This window comes from Emys orbicularis, chromosome 4, assembly GCF_028017835.1.
Source record: "Emys orbicularis isolate rEmyOrb1 chromosome 4, rEmyOrb1.hap1, whole genome shotgun sequence".
Lineage (NCBI taxonomy): Eukaryota > Metazoa > Chordata > Testudines > Emydidae > Emys > Emys orbicularis.
This window is the reverse complement of record NC_088686.1, coordinates 78,403,094-78,424,589: the sequence shown is the minus strand read 5'-3', so window position 1 is coordinate 78,424,589 and position 21,496 is coordinate 78,403,094. Positions and strand designations below refer to the sequence as shown.

At 41.2% G+C, this 21,496-nt stretch overlaps 1 protein-coding gene across 1 annotated transcript in view; it reads left to right on the top strand.

The window, feature by feature from the left end:
- Positions 1–21,496, top strand: part of EXT2 (exostosin glycosyltransferase 2) — a 109,642-nt gene that overhangs the window by 24,873 nt on the left and 63,273 nt on the right. The window contains exons 6-7 of the mRNA XM_065403525.1: positions 54–193; positions 1,210–1,303. Of these exons, the coding sequence (XP_065259597.1) occupies positions 54–193; positions 1,210–1,303 (234 nt within the window). The remainder of the gene's footprint in view (positions 1–53; positions 194–1,209; positions 1,304–21,496) is intronic.

Below are 21,496 nucleotides of genomic sequence, written 5' to 3'. Positions count from 1 at the left end.
TGTAATATTTGTTCCTTTTTTCATCTTTGTTTGTGGTTGCTATTCACTGACAGGAAGCCACATTCTGCATCGTTCTGCGTGGTGCTCGCCTGGGACAAGCTGTGCTAAGTGATGTACTTCAGGCTGGCTGTGTCCCTATTGTTATTGCTGACTCCTATATTTTGCCTTTCTCTGAAGTTCTGGACTGGAAGAGGTTCGTATTTATTGGTTTGCACCCTCCATACCTGTGTAAGGTATGCATGCCACTTGGTGATGTGCAATAAATTCAAACCACTTGAAACCTCACAATCTAGAAGTGAAGGAACAGAATATGCAGGGGGCTGCATTGAGAATGCTGACAACAGGGCAGTTGAAGTCCACCCTATGGATGCATCCAAGCATAGGAAGTAATGGAGCAGGAAAATGAGAGGGGACAAAAGGGGGGTGGAGAGCAGCACAGACTGTCCAATTCTTGAGTCCTGTGGCACCTTTAAGACTAACAGATGTATTGGAGCATAAGCCCACGAAAGCTTATGCTCCAATACATCTGTTAGTCTTAAAGGTGCCACAGGACTCTCTGTTGCTTTTTACAGATCCAGACTAACACGGCTACCCCTCTGATACTTGTCCAATTCTTGGTATTGGATTTCCTGATTCTTGCAGCTCAGGATATTAATCTATAGAACAAAAATTATTGGCCTTTTCACACTTGTGTTTGCACCCAAGCTGTTTAAATTTACTTCTAGTAGTTTACATCTCCCAAACCCCTGTGAGGGAAAGAAGTATCCCCATTTTACAGGTGTGAGTGACTGAGTCACGGCAGAGATTTTGCATGCATTCAAGTTTACATACTTAACACTCTTTTCCCCTAAATGATTTATTCAGAATTACACCAAGTCATTGACAGAGCTGGAATTAGAACACAGGAATTCTTGGCTCTCAGTCCATACTTAATTCATTAGACCACACTCCTCTATGTAGCCACTTGCAGCTGCTCTTCTGCAAATGCACCCCACAGAGTTTTTGGGCATTTCCCTTAGGTTGAGCAGCTGGGGTCATGAAGAAATTCCCCAATGATCTAGTATTGAATAATTAATTGCATTACAGGGGCTTATGCCTTCCTCTGAAACCTCAAGAGCGTAGCACGTTATGATACCAGTTTAGATGGACTATTGGTATGTTCTCATGTGGCATTTTTATACTTTTTTCCCCTCACTGTTTTGCATTTAGAGCCTCTGTTGTGATACCTGAAGAAAAGATGCCTGAAATGTACAGCATTCTGCAAAGCATTCCTCAGCGGCAGATTGAGGAGATGCAGAGACAGGTAAAATAGCCTGAATATAGCATTTAAATCTATACATGAGTTCATATGTGTCCACTGCCTGTGTATGTGTGTGAAGTGTGGTTGGGAGTAGAAGCATTCTGCATATTCTCATATTATTAAAGTTCAGTTCATTCAGCTCGCTGATTTTTTGCACTAAAAATACAATAACTGACATTTATATAATGCTCAGAATACTTAAATACTGAATATGCAAAGATAATTTTATCCATTTCTGGCACAACTAAATCTGCTGAAGAGCAGCTGTTTAACAGTACTACAGTGTAGTTTAGGTCAGGAATTTAAGAACACTGCATATGATTGCAATTGTAGAAGAACACTTGAGTAGGCAGAATTTAGTTACCCACACTGGAATTTCTCTGGCATGTTATGTTAACATCCATGCTCTTGTGAAAGATGTTATGGGATCTTCAGTGCCCACAAGGGTCAGGGTCTCCCGAGCATGGACTGCGTAAATACTGTGAAAAGAAAAACTGAGGTCCAGACCACCTGTTCATTAAAGATCCCATGGTACTTTCCACAAGAGCAGGGGTGCTTACTTCAGTAGCTGGCCAAATTCCACTGTAAGTAATTTCATTTTACTTTGTTCTCCCTGCTTTCTCAACACACAATGATGATTTAAATTCCTGCAGAGTTCAATTTTATTCCCCTGCTCTTGCAAGTTAAGACAAGTTTCTGATAAAAGCATAGTGCAAATTTGTAGCTTCCTGCTCAACCATAGCTAAATTCATTGAAGTGAGAGATTCATGAATTCTGCTGACCCTACATATGTCCAGACCTATAAATATACTTGGAAATCTTTGGATGAAAGGTGGTAGTTAAATGCAAAATGCTTTATGTACGTTAATTACACAAGCTCGTCCCTGTAAGATAGATGTTATACGTGTTTTACAAGGGGAAAACAGAGTCATAGAGAGGTTGTGACTTATATAAGGTCATGGAATGAGTTGAGCTGAGACAGGAATATAATCAAGGAGTATTGACTCAGTTCCCAGTTCAGTCCAATAGATGATGCTGCCTGTTTGCCACAGATTGTTAGTGTCCATAATACCAGATACTTGCTCTGACCTTAGCATTCTCATGCAGGTGTATGTGTCAGTGACTCAGCTGAGCAGATCAGTACAATTGTTGGCTGTAGGCAGATTGTGGTAAAGTGGCTGAGCATCTTGGAGAATTACATTTTAGAGGATGTAGGGAAAGAAGGATATTTGCATTTCACAGATACTTTTATGTAAGGTATTTCTGTCACCCTTGTCATTGAGTGCCTCATAGTTATTGATATATTTATTCTTACACCACCACTGTGGGTAGAGAAGTACTGTTAGCCCGCTTTTACAGATGGAGAACTAAGGGACTTGTTTAAAGTCATATAGGATTTCTGTGGCAGAGCAGGAATTGAACCCAGGCCTCTGGAGTCCCAAGTTATAACCTTAGCCACAAAGCCATCTTTCCTCCCTGATGATACTTGTAAATATCAAGGAGAGGGAGAAAATGTTTAAGTGGTCCAAGAGGTATAAGTAGGAGTAAGGAGATGAAATTCAGAAATAGGAAATGTAAGATAAATATCAGAAAATATTCCTTATGGTGAGATTTTTAATATGTGGAATAGACTCTCCAAGTAATAAAAGTCCCATTGTTCAACTCACTTGTAACTACACAGTGCTGGAAGCTATACTATATGTAGGGCCTTACTAAATTCACGGCCGTGAAAAATGTGTCATGGACCATGAAATAAGCTCTCCCCCATGAAATCTAGCTATTGGAGGGGAGAGGGAGGAGCAGGGCTGGGGACACTCGAGCTGGGGTCTCCTACTGTTCCCCAGGCTCCAGCTGGTAGTCCCCGGGCTGGGGAGGCACGGGACTTCCTCATCCCCTACACCAGGGTCGGCAATCTTTCAGAAGTGGTGTGCCAAGTCTTCATTTATTCACTCTAATTTAAGGTTTTGCGTGCCAGTCATACATTTTAACGTTTTTAGAAGGTCTCTTTCTGTAAGTCTATAATATATAACCAAACTATTGTTGTATGTAAAGTAAATAAGGTTTTTAAAAAGTTTAAGAAGCTTCATTTAAAATTAAATTAAAATGCAGAGCCCCCCGGACCAGTGGCCAGGACCCGGGCAGTGTGAGTGCCACTGAAAATAAGCTTGTGTGCCGCCTTCGGCACGCGTGCCATAGGTTGTCTACCCCTGCCCTACACAGTTGCTCTTGGGGGGAGATGAGACCCACCTCCGGGTACCGCCTGCTGCAGGAAGCTCCACAGCTGGGCTCACAGAAGTGAGGGTGACAATCCCGTGACCCCCTCTACAACAGCTTTGCAACACCCCCCCTACCCCCACCCTCTTTTGGGTCTGTACCCCCCACGATTACAACACTGACATTTCAGATATAAACATCTGAAAATGTGAAATTGACTAATTTCCAAATCCTATGGCCATGAAATTGCCCTAACTATATGGATCCATTCTGCGTGTGCTGGTGCAAAGAATAGACTAGATAATTTAATCTTCCATTTCCTTCATGTCTAATTTCTATGACTAGTTTAACTTTCCTTGTATGCAGAACAGAAGCCTTTGTGCAAGTATCCCAGCAGAGGTTTCCATTCCCTTTATTCACGCCACTCCAGTTAACTACTATGGCTGTGTTATCTTTAGGTCAACTGCCAGAGATGTGTACATATTCACAACTCTAATAGGTGCTAAAAACAGCACCTATTAGTTGTGAATATGTACACATGCCCCTATATACGTATGAAGTCTTTGCCAGGTGCTTTGAATTAAAATATATTTTTAAAAAAGCTCCTTACAATGTCTGAGCTGCCAATGTAGAATACTCCATATTCACCACAACCCTTATGCATTTTAGTACCCAGAACTTGTATGCTATCTCCAATTTTCTCCTTCCCCACCAAGTCAAGTTAGTGTTTGGTTGGAGAGGATCAGTGGCGTTTGATGTGGAGTTTTCTGGCATATAAATGGTCTGCACTAGCCACTTTTGTAAGTTCCAGAGTATCACTGACCATTTTAGAGCTTCTCTGATTCCTCATTCACACCAAACTACTCATACACTTTGATTCTTTTTCACATGTGGTGAATATTCTTGTGCATATTAGCTGGTGAAAATTCGGGAATAAAATTGGAGCAAGGTCTGTCAACAGGCTCTCTGCCCACCTTCCTCTTGTCTTCTGAGGCTGGCTCTGTCTGCTGCAGGCTGAGGACACGTGCACAGGTTATCCATTCATTTGACACTTTATCAGCCTTATTTATTGCTGAATTCCCAGTGCTAAGCATCTGTGAAGTCCTCTCTGTGATACCTGGTCTTGTGATATTTCCAGGACAGATATTCAGAAAATAATATCTAACATCTGATATGACATTGAATAGCAAAATAAAGGATTGATTCACAAAGTAAACCATCACCTGTCTCACAGCTGTCTGCATTCTGCTGTTCTGTCAGTTTCACAATGGGACGATACATTTAGTTGGCCCTTGACATAGAGGTTAAAAATATACTTACCTTCTTCTGATGGGAATTATTCTGGAAAAAAAAAAAAATCCTGAAACTTCTTGTCTAATTGGAAGGTCCTCCTGCGACATCCAAGTGCCAACACCTTCACTCTGTAAACTCTCATCTTCTACTCTTTGCTGTTTGACTCCTTAAATTATATTCAGCACTTGTATGGCACTGTGCATGCATTAATTAATAAATGAAGATTAATCACAGTTCAAGACTTCAGGGGCTGGTGAGGGAAAGGAGAGTTTCAGAATGTGATTGAGTCTTTGAAGTGTCAGGTGCTAAGAGTCAAAGGCACAGTCAACTTGTGGGTAACATCTCAGCCCTGCTGCTTTAGTAACACCTTGCCTGAGCTGGACCCTGACTAATAAGTATTTGTAGATGCTCCTCTGTAGATAAATTGAGGAGCTTGTTTACACTTTTTCCAGCTGTGAATTACACCTCTTGCCCCATTGCTTTCCACTGTGATGTGTGGCAGTGTTTGTATCTATCTGCTTAGCTGCTGTCTCTTATATAATGGTTACAGAATGCTTTTCTAATCTGTACTCTGCTTGTTCAGGGGCATTATTTTCCTGCATTCTGTCTTTGCACTGTTTCAGAGGATTATTTGTCATTGTTTGCAGGTAAATTACTTTGCTCAACAGTATTTAACAATGTATGCCCTGTTTTCTTCTCCTACTATTCATTGCTTCACTTCTGAATAAGGTGACCAGATGTCCCGATTTTATACGGACAGTCCTGAATTTTTATTCTTTCTTATATAGGCTCCTATTACCCCCTGTCCCGATTTTTCGCATTTGCTGTCTGGTCACCCTACTTCTGAAGAATAACAGCACTTTCTTCACTATCTTGTGATGCTCATCTCTGTGAGGATGTGGCTCTGACCTGAAAGAGACTGACTGTAGCTAGCCTTAAGTATCATCTATCACCTGTGAAACCTGTGGCCAGATTCCTGGTTAAAATGGGAGTGTTTAGTAGCTGGAACAGTGGAGTGGAATCATGACTATCCTCCGTTCTAATTCTGCCTCTTACACCCTAAAGCACTTTGACTGTGTTTAAACTGAGGAACAAAGAATGGAACTTGTCCAGTAGTAAAATGAGTATAACAATGTGGTGAGGCTTATTAATGCTTATAAAGTAGTTCGAAATCCTTGTATTAAAGTTGCTATGGAAATGATTGATTATTGTGCTCTTGGATCTAGGTATTTTCATACCAGCAGGTAAGAGCTAGAGTTCTTTTTAACTCCTTTCCTCCATCACCCACAACTTTCATAAAATTCCACATATGGAGGTGATACCATGTGATAAAATGAATTTATCATTCACCTTTGAATGGCTCCTCTGCTCTGTCCACTAATCTGTTTCCTCCATAGCTAATTTTAATATTTCAAATAGGTTGATTTTTTAAAATGAAGGCAATCCCACAAAATGCCCTCCTTCACCTCTTGTGTTGATTTAAAAAGAAAAAAAAAATACACCTACTCCAGGCTCAGAATGAGCAAGACACAGTTTTGACAGTAATGTCGTAATTTTATGTACAGAAAAAAAATGTCTACTAGCTTCCCAATGCATTCCCATCACATTTGCTTCTAAGCCTGGAAGGGCCTGAGATATTGGACCTTAGAAGTGTGCCATTTTGTGGTGGTTTTTAAAATTTTTTTTGGATGTTTTAATGATATTCCTGAGCTCTGTACAGTTGGACTTATGATCACTTAGGTGCCAGACATTACAGTAGAGCAGTACAAAGAAAACAACTTCATAGAAACTAACATTTTTCTAAAATACTGCTGTGAAATATCTGGCTCATACGGAATACATATTGCTGTGGTGTTGTGTAAAAGCTTTGTCCCTCTTTGGGGGTGACCTGAATAACACACATTGGCTTTTTTTATAAATAATACAGCTATCCTGATCTCATGCTGATAAAACCACACCATTGTGTAAAACATACACTATTAGATGCACACACACGATGAAAGAGCACCCCAGTTGTGCTAAATTCTAAACTATCTGTATGTACTATGCCAGTATAAAGCAGTTGCTTCTCAGATGCAGAAATCTTTGCCCTTAATGGGAAAGCACTGGAATTGAATCGTAGTATTTAAAATTTTATTTGGCTGTCTTCTCCATTTGTTAGCAGCTCTCTGTACAGCATCTTTCTGTGATTAACTCAGTGGAGTTCATATATCAAGATTACATTTTTTTCCCTTCAAGTTGATATAGATTAAAAATCTCTTTGACAATAAGACTGTTGAAGGAAGTTGTTTATTTGTGTTTAATTTTTCAAATTTTCTTGCTGGAATTACTTTGCCAAGTATCTGACGGGAAATCACGAAAGCCATTAAATAGAAATGTCTTAAATTTACCGCACACAAGAGCTTGTAAATAAACTTTTTCTTTTTTAGGTTTGGGCTGGGAGAAAATAGTTTGGTCGCTGTGAGAATTAAATCATTGCTATCATGAGGAGGATAACATACAGACACATTAGCCCTTGTGTTGTTTTTCCAGGGCTGACGTGACTTGGCTTTTGTGATTTCAATACAACTTCATTTTGCAAAGCTGCTTTACCAGGACAGTATATGGTATAAATCAGGGAAAAGAGGCAGCAGTATTTAGTGGTTTGAGCGGGACTGAAAATCAGGAAACCTGAGTTGTATTCAATCTCCCTGCACTGCCACTGATTTGCTATGAAACCTTGCCATGCTAGCCTTTGCTTTTTTTGTTCTGGCCTGCAAAATGTTTTGCCATCAGAGCCCCCAGCCCACCCAAACTCTGCATCCTGTGCCCCTCCCCAAAATTGAATCTTCATGTTCACACCCCACTCTGCATTGTTGTGAAAACATTTACAACCATATAACTGATGGGTAAGATCAGAAAACAGGAACGCTCCCCTCTGTTCAGGGATTCTCCATTTCTATATATATATACTGTGTCCCTGAACAGAGGGAAGCATCCCTGTTTTCTAAGCTTAGCTTTCGTATTTTTACAGAAATCCGTACAGTAGGACCCTCTTTTATCTAAGCCTCCATTATCCAGCTCTCCATATTTACCGAACCGCCAGCTGCCCGGGGTTGACGGCGGCTGGGGCTGTCAGTTGTCCCACTGTCAGTCCGAGCCTCAGCCGTGGCTGGAGCTCTCGCTGTCAGCCCGAGCCAGGGGCGGGTAGGGCTGCCAGCCTAAGCCCTGCAACCCATTCTCTGATTTAGCCAGATTTTGGTCACCTGATCTGGGCCGTGTTCCACTCTAACAGACTGGCCACCTAAAAAAGCCACCAGCCTGCTGAGCTGGTGAGATTGATACAAAGTGGGTGTGAAGCACATGCACTTCTGGGACTGCCCTCATGTCTGTTGTTCTGTGGTGTTACCATCCTGCTATCTGTGAAGCTCCCTAGTGAGCATCCTCCTTGAGCCATCCTTCCCTCATCTGGAGATCTATATGGAGTCTGTAACATTGGTGGTAATGCCTACAGGCAGTTACTGAACTGTACTGTGGACAGCATCCATTGTTCTACTTTCACTTCCCCTGTGCCACAAGTCAACAACGATATTGTGGCAGAATATTGAGGAAGGAAGGCGGGGGGGGGGGGGGGAAGGACAGGGACTGGATGTGATAGGAGTATGGCAGAGAAGAGGAGTGGAGGGTGAGAGATGAAGGTGAGGAAGAGGGAGAAAGATTGAAGTAAGGGGATGGAGAGGAGCAGAATGAGGAAAAAGGAAAGGAAAACACAACACCTCCATGGCTACCACTAAAACCATCCCTTATGAAACCTCCTCCCCCAGGACAGATCTGTTTTTTCACTTTGTAATTTGTAGGATAAACAGACTTCCAGAGTCTTTCTGATTTTTTTTTTTTTTTTTTTTTTGCAGATTCGTTTAACAGAGTATTGTATGTCTTGAAAATTTATGTTCTACTGATATCATAAATCCCAACTCATTGCCCCAGATCCACCAAACACAGATAAATTCATTACTACCTAGGACTGGAATTTAAGGATAACCTTCAAGGTGGGGTCAGAGGGGAGTGCCAGGGGGTGTGGGGAGGTTTGGTTTTTCCCCCCCTGCTTTGTTTTTTACATTAGAAATTAAGGCATTGTGTACTCTGATGATGATGATGATCTTGTGATGACAAGAGTGAAGAAGCTAAAAGCTGATGCAACTGAGGAAAGGGATTTTTTTAAGTCACAGTTTTAAAATGTGTTTTAACACTTGTTTAAATTCAGTGACTAATGAGAACACTAGAAAAAGAATGTCTTTGTTAAAGGTACAACACCCTTACCCCTTCAGCTAATATATGAGCTCATGCTACACCCCCTTCAAAACTCCGTAAGAGATCCACTTGGAGAGCTAGAGAAGACCATACTTGAGATTTGTGTTTTTGCCCTGAGGCAAAAACAGTCAGAAAAACTTAAACATAACCCCACAACTTTTCAGGCCTTCTTTATGCTCTGTTTAAAAAAAGAAAGTCACAAGCCCAATTTTTAAAAGACATTGCAAGTCATTTTAGAGTGAGTTTTCAGTGTTGGATTGGGAGGTGAGATTCCCAGAACAAATAATGTCTGAGCAATACCACTGTAGTTTTTCTAGCTCATATCCCCCATGCCTCAAGTTCTCCAGGTCAAATGGAACTGAAGACACTAACATATGCATAAATCAGTGACTTATTTTAGTGTCACGTTAAAACATGAGTGGCTAGTGTCTCTGACCCCTTCCCTCTCCTATTTAATGGGCTTCTTTGACTCTTCTATTTAAAGAGGACTTTGTGGAGTAATTTCAGCCCTTATCAGTTTGCTGACAGCTATATGAGCCTTTCTGCTGGCTCCAGGCAGTGAGTGCAGGCGTGTGAAACTTCTCATTCTTGCACTGAAATGCAGGGTGAGGTACATATAGGAAGTAGGATTGTTAGCTGTAATTGGTTGATACTGAGAGAAGTGTCTATTTCCAGCCAAATTTAATTTCAATATTTGGACACTCATAGAGGGAGGAATGAGGAAGAGTGAGCTTCCATAGATCTGTTTTTTTTATCTTGTCATTTGAAATGTAGTTCCAGGATATATTGGCTCTGCCATTTGTAGAGAGCAGCAGGGCAGCTCTTAAGGGTGCTTGGTTTGGTCTTACAAGCTTTTTTTAAAAAAAAAATTGACTTCCAGCTGTATATCTTTCCTTGATGGAGAGCAACTTCTGTCTCAGGGCTCTTTAGAATCATCGTTATTGAATATAAAAACTTTCATCCATCTGACATTTGTAGAATTTTAGGGAGTGTGATTAGAGAGGCTAACCCCGTTTTAATCCTCCCAGAGTGCTTCCATGGAACCCTGGGTCCTCCATAAATGTCAGGCATGGACAGTTTGCCATCTTATCAGATGCACTGGAGTTAGCTCCAGCCCCCTTCTCCCTCTTGGGAACGGTCTGTTGCAGCAGACAGCAAGGGAAAGGAAAAACGATTACCTGGCTTACTGCCAGGAGCACTAGCGGAGTTGCAGAATCCTTGGCATTCGCTGATCAGAATTTTTTTGAGTCACTTGAAAAGAGCATCCTTAACATAGATTCTTCCTATTCCTACCCCCATCTTTGCCTTCCAGAAAGTAGCAAATTGTCTTCATATTACCTATGGTGCAGAACAATCTCCATGCTACAACATATGGGATAGTTAAGTCCTTGAGAGCAGTAAGCACACCACTCAATGATTTTATGGATCAGAGCTATGTTTTATTATAATTGGAGCTAGGCAAAATTTTTGGATTAATAGCTTTAGTTGAAAAATGCAGTTTTGGTCAACTCAGAACTATTTGTAAACTTGACGTGAATTAAATAAATAGTTCGGGCCAAACATTTTTTTGGGTGCAGGGGAGGAGGTAGATTCACAAAGAGAGTGTGGTACCCTCCTATAACTCCTAGCCCAGTGGTCAGGGCATTTATCTAGGATGTGAAAGACCAAGGTTCAGTTCTCCCCTCTGCTTCATGTTAAGCCGGGATTTCAGTTTGGGTTTCCGACCTGCCAAGAGACTGCCCTAACCACTGGGCTATGGGGTATTCTAGGACAGCTCTCGATCTCAGTCTCTCCTCTTGAAGATGTTCCACTTCGTACGAAGTACTTGAATAGTCGCTGGGTGGGACTAAAGATTATAAGAGAGGTCAGGACCTCCTCCTCTGGCTGTTTTGCAAATCTGGTCCTTTAAATATGCCTGGAAACAAAATGTTTCTGGTCGAATAGAATGTTTTGTGAATAAAAAAAACAATTGTTTGCCCAGCTCTAATTAGAATCTGTGTTTTTGGCCTCTAAATTACAGGGTTAGACATGAGCTTTAAGAGAGTAATTACGCTAACTTAAGTCAACCGTTCCACTTTAAACTAGTGAAAATGCTGCTGTGAATTTGGATATCTTAATATCAAACCTTGGAAGGTTGCTGTATGCCAATTCCTAGTCAAGGGATATCTTGGGTATACAACAGTTAAATGCAGATAATCCAAATCTGAAAGCTCAGGATTTCTTCTAATTGAGAATATTTTGCACTGTTTGACTGAAGCAGCTGGTTGCAGACTAACAGTGTTTATGATCACCTGGTCCTGGTGCGCAACCCAGTTTCCACTCTGCTTCCCCATTTCTGTTATTTGGCCTGTACCACAGTTCTCTTGCCCAAATCCACAGCCTGCCTATTAATTGATACCATTGTAAAATTAGTGTTTACCTATGCAATAAAAACATTGCATTTTTATAGCACTTTCTATTCAAGGATCGTAAAGACAGTAATTAAATCATTCAGAGCTGCTATGAGGTAGGTATGATACCCATTTATACAACATATAAATGTGTAAGGCCCACACAAATAATTTACTTACACAAGGTCAGACTGGTAGTCTAATGGAACCTGGTAGTCCTGACTCTGAGTTTTCTGCTTTAACCACTAGATCATGTTTCCTTATACAATAAGAATGTTTGGTTTTAAATTACGAAGTTTTTAGGTGCCCTGTAGTGGCACTCAATCTGCTGCTGGATAGTTTTCATATATGTTTGTTACCTTGTTGACTTGTTGGATAGCAGTTGTGCAAATCAACCTTTTGGATACATTTTCTTGAATGCCACATGGCTTTTTCAGGGGTGGAATAGCCAGCAGTTGAGTAGCTACCACCGCATAAATCACAGAGCAAGTGGAAATAATGCAGCTGTTGTGAACTAACTCCTAGTGTTGACACAACTCTTTGGAACCTGTTCCATCTCCTGCCTGATGTCACTGTAAGAGTTCATGTGCATCCCCCAGCTGTCAATCAGTGCTAGGAATGCATTGTGGTGCCCTTAGGTTCTGAAACAGCTATGAAGTTCTTTCTCTTGTTTTACCTTTTTTAGCTGCTAATTTTGAACATCCTTTAGACATGGGAACAGAACTTGGACGTGTCATTAAAAATGTTTTATTTAAGTAACACTTGCATTTCTAGAGATGTTCAGAAATAGTAGTTAACAGGAGAGCTACATGTTCTATTGAACTAATAATGGGATAAGAAGCCTTGCTTCTAGGATGGAGTTTTGAATATGGTCCAGGCTGAAATAAATGCTTTCAGTAACTGCCTAACAGCTGTTTTGTGGTCTAGATAGAATTAATTTTATCTCCAACTACTTTCTTGCTGTACAAGTTTGTACATCACATGGCACCATCACATTTGGCAGTAATTGACCCCTTGGATCTCAACCTCAGTAGAGAGGCAAAAGACTGATTGGACCATGGAGGATGAAGTGCTTTTGCACCCTGAGAGATGGTTTCATTTGCTTAAGGTATGGGGGAAGCTGGGTAAAGAATTTCAGACTCCAAAGCTGTCACTTCAGTGGCTTTCACCAACACAGATGTCACTAAAATGTGTGTTGTAGGCGGAGCTGGCAGCAATGCCTATGGCTGTTTAACACCTTCCAGTGCGGGTGTTTATACATATATAAAAATCCATATTTCACAGTTGTTAGAAAAGAATAAGCAAAGGGGATAAACATGCCTTGTGGAATATGGCTTGCGCTCTGAAATAGGAGTGTGCTGGTTTTTTGCAAGTTAGAACATTGCAGTAACTTGACATACATTTTTTTCATTATTACAAAATGCTGGTCTTTCATGTGTGTGATTGGCACTGGGCTTGTTTTGTGTTTAACCTCTTCAATCAAGGGAATTGAAACTTCCATTCTCCTGGCATTAGTATGGCAGTCATGGGAAATCTCAAACAAGATGGATCTTATTGCAGCAGTTGACACAAGTTGTGCTTTTATTTATTTATTTTTGATGTTGGATACTGATTAAAAGTTTCCAAGCATCTTTTAGCCATGTTATAAAGCTAGCCAGCAGAGAGCTGGGCAGCTGCTGACCAGGGGAGATGCTGGCGGACACTGGACAAGATCACAGTGGGAAGCATCGGTGTGTGTAACTCAGAAAGCTGGGAAAGGTGTAAACAGATCCCCAATTTAGCTGCAGAGTGGGCTCTGCAAACACTGTTTTATTGGCCAGTGGCTCCTGCTTTACTAACCTCTAACCTTTACAATACTCAAAGGTGCTGCCCACCCGCTGGCCTTGCCTTTGAACCACTCTTGGCTCCTGCCACCTCAAAGGCTTGCAGTCAGATTCCTGTGTTTTGCTTGGGACCTCACCTCTCAGCTGGATGCCTGCAACAGAGAAAACTGATCTACCCTTAGAACATAGACATATTTGAAGGCAATACCCCTGAGACTTGAAACCTATTGCTTTGTGTTTCAGGAGCTGTCCATCACTTTTCAAGAAATGTGGCTGAACCTCCCCTTCCCTCACCCTCCCCTTTCACTGGGTAGTCATATAACATTTGAATGTCCCTGCAATTGTATACACATGACTGATGTTTGTTCTTCTCTTGACTGTTCTGGTCTTTGTAACAGTTATAGCAGAAATCTAGATCATCATAATTTTGGTTTTGTGTGGTTAATGGAGAGGGAGTGTTCAAAGCAGAAACTAATCTTATCATGTAGTTATAGTCAAAATGACTCTGTTTAAAATGGCATTGTATAGGTTTATATCTGTCTTTTCTCAATGATTTGCCTATTCAACTAAAAGGATCAGTCAACATTGCAAACTCCATTTGCGATCTAAAAAATCAAGCTATGTTCACCTCTGCTTCTTACACCTTCGCCAATGTATCTGACAAATATGATTATCCATAAGGCAGAATAGAGTCCAGCTTGCTGTCCTGTAGTTGCATTGGCTCTATGGTGTCTACAAAAGTAAACCCTTGTTTGCTGTAAATTAGGAATATATAAGGTGAAAACCCAACAGGAGCAAAGATGTTCAGAAAATAGGGTCTGTTTCTGCATACATATACTCTTCAGAGGATAAGTGCACTTTAACCATTTTTTTCCCCTTTACACCATTTAGTTTTGTTCTTCCCGGGGGGTCCTTCTGCATGTTTTGGCCCCATTCCCCTCAACCAGAAGGCTCTATGTTTTTGGGTCCTTTGCTGGCTCTGTGACTGGAACACATTTATGTTGCTGATCTGGGACAAAGATGCTAAGTTTTTGTCAGTCAGCCTTACCAGCAGTCAGACTCAGGAGCAGAGAGGAGAGTTGGGTTTCAACGTGCTATTCCATGCATTACTCACAGCAGAATGTTTGTAATGGGGGAGTCACAGTAGATCCAACTTATGCAGGATTCCCTGCACACTCTGTTCTTCTCTTCTGTCATGCATGCCCCCCTTCCCAAGACTAGTCTGACATCCCCAGGATGGGAAACACTGCCTTAAATCCTAGTATGTTGGCAGTATATTAGGGATCAAGATACTCTTGGATTTAAAGGTCACAAAAATGCAGCTGTCTCATGGGCCAACATGGAAACCCTTCTTCCTGTCAAATACACCTCTACCCCGATATAACGCGACCCGATATAACACGAATTCTGATATAACGTGGTAAAGCAGTGCTCCGGGGGGGCGGGGCTGCGCACTCCGGCAGATCAAAGCAAGTTCGATATAACGTGGTTTCACCTACAATGTGGTAAGATTTTTTGGCTCCCGAGGACGGCGTTATATCGAGGTAGAGGTGTAGTAGTTTTGTGTGTAGTGTAGTTGCAGCTGGATTTTGAGCAAAGTGTTGCTATTGTGAACTAGCAAAAGTAAGATGAGAATTGAGGATGAAAACTTACGAACAAAACAAATGTGATACAGGAAAGACTTGGTAAAGCTAATCTTTAACAGAGACTTGCTTGTAGTGCATCATTTTGGTATCTGAGTGTCTCATGCCTGCATTGCGGTGGTAATACCTTGTGAACTACCACAGCCAAAATGTGAGACAAGGACCCAAGAAAAATCATAGTGCAAGAAACTTAAAGTGAATGGAATTAATATCTTGCTAGCACTAACATTTCCCTTTAACCTCAGCTCCAGGAGTCAGCATTTGTGATGTCAGGAGTTTACAGCAATAAAACTGAGAACTCCTAGAAGTCTACTCCCAGGCGACTAGTATCTGGAGGGTCAGACTAGCATTTTGAACCTTGACCTCTCCATCTCTGAGCATTGACAACTACAAAAAAAAAAAAAAAAATAAAAAAAAGTGGCAGTTAGAATGAAGAGAGGAAACCAAATCTTTGTTTCTGAAGACGCCAAATATACTTGTTTAATCCATGATTAAAATGACTGCAGTATAGATTGAAAGCAGATATTGGATTAGATTATTAAATACATTGAGATAATTTTATCAGGTCAAATTAAAATGAAACTGTACCTAATATTAGCACCAACACTCCTCCCTCCCCCCCCTGGTATTGAGTCACCCTATAAAAATATCTGGGTTAGAATGTCCCTGGTCCTCACCTAAATCTGCTCAATGCTTGTGATGTGTCTTAGCCTGTATTTCAGATGGACTTAGGTTGTAGGGGTGGCAAGAGGGGCCATGGATTATTTTACATCTGCTCTTACCCTGTGACATACATTGTTATAACCAGCATTTCTGATGCCTAAGGCAAGAAACCAAACAAGTACATTTGTGACTAATGAAGTACAGTTGAGAGGTAGGACAGTATTGATGTATATTTGTGTCCTGTTCAGCCTACACAAGCTGCTTGAAATAAAGGATTTTTACCTCCATAGGCCTCTCATGTGGTTAGGTAAAGTTAAATAAATGCAATCTACTTCTGGCTTCATGAGGTCCTGGGACTTATGCAGTTCAGCACAATTGGGAAATGGGAGGAGAAGTACATGAGTAAATAGAAATGTTGTTGTTTAATAAAATGCAATAGTTACCTAGTACATTTTTTCACATTTATGTGATATTTCTACAAGCCACTCTTCTCCTCCGTTCACTCTTTACTGGTTTATCAGAAACCCAAACCAGGTTAAATTATGGTTTGGTCTTTATTTCGGGTGATGTGGCACCAAATGATTTTTATATCTATATCGATATCTATCGATATCTATCGATATAACTCCCCCTTTTTAAACAGTCACTCACTTTAGAAATCTTGTCTCTACCCCTCTTGGAAACTAGCCACACTACAACCTGCTTTGCTCAACTTTGAAAGACACTTTTTCATATTTTATAGACGATTAACTTAAATATTTTAGAAGTTTTTTTGGTCAGGAAATACAGCATGAGTTTACTAATACTCCATTGATTTAATAGGTTTAATATTAACACTCCTATACATGGGAAGAGGCTTTAACTTTTTGCTTTCAGCCCAAATTTTCAAAAGTCACTTAATTTTGGATGCCTCAATTTTTGGGTAACCAAATTAAGACACCTGAAAGGGGCCTGATTTTCAGGAAGTGTTGAGCTACCTGCTAAGTCAGCCAAAACTGGCTAATCACTTTTGAACATTTAGCCTACATTCTTTTCTCTTTCATGCAAACTCTATTTCTCCCATTGGGAAAATCAATGGGATGTAAATTCCTAAGTGTCTAAGTCATTTCTGAAAATAGGATGTAGGCTCCTAAGGCACTTAAGCACTTTTGAAAATTTTACCCTAGATCTTTATCACCTGCTGTAAACTACAGAATTGTTGCATAACCCAAAATTGTGCAGTCGTCAGTAAATTTCTCTCAAGCCCTGCCTAGCAGAGGAAGCAAAAAATGATGCTGATTGTAACTGAAGCCTTTGGAGGTTTCTTTCCCATGGAACTGAATACAGAGAAACTGGTTCACATGCTGGCAGTAAGGAATTCATCAGCACAGCAAGCTAGTCATAGATAGAGAGACATCCAGTATGGGGGATAGAGAAATGGCAGCTTAAACATTTGAGTGTGGGAATGTTCTGTTAGACCATGGGTCCCCATATGTGGGTCCATATGGTATGGTTGGAGGCAACTTGGAACAAGATAGAGCATCGCATGCTAGGGTATGTAGTCGCTGAGGTCTCTGCTTTTTTATTGAAGATGTATGTCTTCAGTTAGTTCTACTTTATGTAAATTTTGAGCCTGAAGGCCTCTCCGGGCAAGCTTCCGAATTAACCTTCAGCTGGGTGAAATTTTGCATGTTAGTTTGTGCCAGTCTGAAAAAGTCTGTCTGCTCACGGTACCATAAGAACAAAAGAATATAGCCATACTGGGTCAGACCAAAGGTCATTTAGCCCAGTATCCTGTCTTCCGCCAGTGGCCAATGCCAGGTGCTTCAGAGGGAATGAGCAGAACAGGTAATCATCAAGTGATCCATCCCCTGTTGCCCATTCCCAGCTTCTGGCAAACAGAGGCTAGGGACACTATCCCTGCCCATCCTAGCTAATAGTCACTGATGGACCTATCCTCCATGAACTATCTAGTTCTTTTTTTAACCCTGTTATAGTCTTGGCCTTCACAACATCCTCTGGATAGGAGTTCCACAGGTTTACTTTGCGTTTTGTGAAAAAAATATTTAGCAAAGGACCAGAGAGTTGCAGTTATCAATTACTGTAGTAATACTGGTTAGCTAAATTTTATGTTTAGAAGTTTTGGCATTAAACAAATAACAGGAGGGAAAATGTTTTGTCTTTTTATAGCAGTGTTTCTCAATCTTTTTAATACCAAGGACTGGCTTGTTGCCTTCCTAAACTGTCAGGGAGATCTCAGGGACTGGCGCCAGTCCACAGACCGGTCATTGAGAAACACTGTTCTATAGGACCATCCATCCGAGGATTTCAAAGTGCTTTACAAACAACTAAGCCTCACAATACTTCTATGAGGTGGGGATTGCACATGTTGCACAGATGGGAAAACAGAAGCACAGAGGGTTAGTGAATTGTATAAAGTTAAACTGAATAAATGGCAGAGCCAGGAATAAAAGTGAAGATACCTGGCTCCCAGTGTAGCCTCTAGGTTACATGCCTTCCTTTTACCAAAGCTTCCCTAACCTACCTGATCAGGGACTAAAAAGTTTATTTGAAAAAACACTGTGGGATGGAAGTGGGTATCTGAACCTACACCATATAAAAGGAAAGCGGTTAAAGTAGAGTAACCTCAGCCAGTGTGAAAATGGTAACACTTCAAGGCCTCATAAACCTTTTCAAGTGTGGCACTTTGGGAGCACTTGGCTCCTGCAATGGAATAAAATCTTACAATAGCATGGCGCCTGACCTAGAGGTTGGGAGAAGTGGTGCTTTATGGGCAATTAACTTTTATTGCTTTCTTCCAAATCTCTTTTCTGTTGACTTTCCCCATTCTCACCAAACTGGGTGGGTAACTGATAGAAACCTAGAATCTTCCTTTCAAGGAGCATAGTTCTCCCTGCCGATGTACACACTCCCTTGAGTTGTACCCTACAGTGCTCCTTTCCTCATGCCCAGTGTTTTTCTTTTATCAATATAAGCAGAAGGTTTATGTTGATCTGTCTTGTACTCTGTCGGAGCACCATTAGTGTCATTAACACTAGGTCTTGTAAACATATGAATGGACTGTGTAACCTGACGCTATGCTGGCTTGTAAAGAGCTTGTAAAGAGATGCTGGGCCCCCAAGTGTGTTTATTTCTAAGAAAAATAACACCTTGCTTAAATAAATGTTCCTTTCAGTGAGTGGGCTACCTTCTTGTTGCAGGTTGCTGTGTCTTCTTTCCTGTGAAATTAGCTGTAAATGCTTCTGTCCCATGCTTCTCATCTATTAAAGTGATGTGCGTATTGGTACCTGGAACACCTTAGTGTCTCTGCAGTCCACTGGACCAAAGTTGTAAGGCTGCAGCCAAGTAAAAGGAAATCATGGGTTTGGATGCTTTGTGTCATCTTGCTAAAGGGATTCCGAGAATAAGTATTTATGAGCAGTACATTGGAGCGGTGCCTTTCTTTTTTGCTTTGTAACTATTTTTTCTACCTTGAATTTGCTAGGGGCTTGATTTATTCTCCATCTTACAAATATTGCTACAGCTACTAGATATACTACACAAATGGCTTTCTCAACTCCCCCTTTCCCCTCCCCCCAAAAAATTCTGTACAAATGAAATTGTTTGGATGTTGGATCCTTTTCATAAAGAGATCACTTCAGTCTTTTTTTAATATATATTTAAAGCAACTTTAGATGGAAAATGCTGGAATTTACAGCTTAGCAGAATGTCAACAATGGTGGTGAAAGCTTCCTCCACGCTGACAAGAGGGAACAACTTTTGGCTTGCAGAGATTACCACTTGTGGGGAGGGGAGTGAGAAGAGAGTTCAGTCTCCATAGTTTGTTCAGTCTTTGGTTACTTTCCTTGGACTACGTACAAGGGTGGCAAATGGTATTACCTGCAGTGGTATGTTTGTAAAATGGACCGTAGCTATTGGACTGAGATGCATTTCATTTCATATAGGTTACTGAACAGCCATTTAGTGGTAGCAGCTTAGCTGGCAACTTAAAGGCTCTCTAGGTCATTTTCCATTCTTTGGGCCATCCAGTCTCTTAAAGCTGAATGTTCTGCTGATTGGTGGAGCAGGACTCTCTGGCAGAGGTTCTCTTGTTTTTCCACTCTGGATCTGTCCAGGATCTCTTGCCCATTTAGCAATGTGGGAAAGTCAGGGTGGTAGCAACTCCTGGTGACCTGTTCGTGATCCCCTGCAAGTCACAGCCCCCCAGATTGAGAACTCCTGGTACTTTTAACAGTGGTTTTAAATGTATATTTGAGCCTAATTTATATAGTTAAAGTTGGTGATTGTCTAGGCACCAGCATTTAGGTGGGAAAGAGACTTGCACAGGGTTAAATAGAGAACGCTTTAGAGAGTCCTTGAAGTGCTCCTGCTTTCATCCATATATGAGCAAGTTCCCTTTCATAGCTGAATTTAGTGGTATCATGGCACATTTTGAAGATTGTGGGTATCTGGGTTTGGGAATAACCATTGTTACTATGGTTTGTGCTGCTGTCTTACAAGATGTCTGCGTCCTCTTGGTTTAGAACTGTATCCCTGCTAATATTTGGGCATAGTTATTTTATTTTTTAATTTATAAAGTGTCCATATATGGAGATATACCTATCTCATAGAACTGGAAGGGACCCTGAAAGGTCATAGAGTCCAGCCCCCTGCCTTCACTAGCAGGACCAAATACTGATTTTTGCTCCAGATCCCTACCTGCCCCCCCTCAAGGATTGAACTCACAACCCTGGGTTTAGCAGGCCAGTGCTCAAACCACTGAGCTATCCCTCCCCTCATCCATTTCCACCAAATCTATAAAATAACATAGAATGGTACAAACTTGAAAAATCTCTTCAAAACATGGAAGAAATGCAGCTCTGCATGGTCACCTTGTGAAAATAATCTTTGCAGCAGGCAATAGCAGTGTCCTGGGCTTGATGATCCAGGAGGTCCTCTCCAGTTTGTGTCCTGTGTACCTTTACCCTGGAGATCCGGTAGTAAGGCCAGTATCATAGCAGCTAGTATGAATTTAGGATGCAAGACGGGTACAGCTCATTTGTGTGGGAAATGGAACTTTCTTGGGGGCCAGACCAAGACTATGGAATGAACTCCCGAGGAGCTAAGGACCATCACAAACCTGAGCACCATCCACTACAAATGCAAGGCACATTTCTTTGAGCTGCCCTCAAAATAAATACAGAGCAGCATGTATGTTAAAAAAACAAAACACAAACAAAAAAGACTGTACACCCTACCAAAACAAGATACCCCACTCTACTTGCTTCTCCCGTGGGGGAGAGGATGAGTGAACAAATGTCATGTGACAGATCTGTAGTCTCAGTGTTTAATGCACTATTGGAAGGTACTGAGCTACTATAGCACTGAGAATGGTACAAGAGCCTATCTAGAATATAATAGGGCTTGTCCTTGGGAGCTTCCCAGCTGATCTTATCCATCGTGTGTGATCAACCTTATCTGTGACACGGGAGAACTTCTCACAGTAAGGAACACTCAAGGGTTTTCTGAGTGAGGCCAGATACCCAGATTCAGCAGAATGTGTACATGCTGAAGCGAGTCCACTGATCAACCCTCTGCAGATGCCTCGTCAAAGGAAGCAAGAACATTTAGTCACAGCCATGGCATAAAACATCAGTTGGTGGCATAAAAAATATTTGTTGAACTCTGAATGAAGTTTCTGTTGCTTGTCCTTTAGCCTCCTTCCTTCATACTTCAATAATAGATGGCTTGTAAAGACAAAGAAAAGAGAAGGCTCATGTATGAGCCATTGATGGGAGAGAGTTTGTGATTTGCACCAGGACACAGAGGGTGTCGGTGTCAAAGCCAGGAGTAGAACTCAAGTTTTCTCTATTCCCTGGACTATGCTAGTAGACTATGATG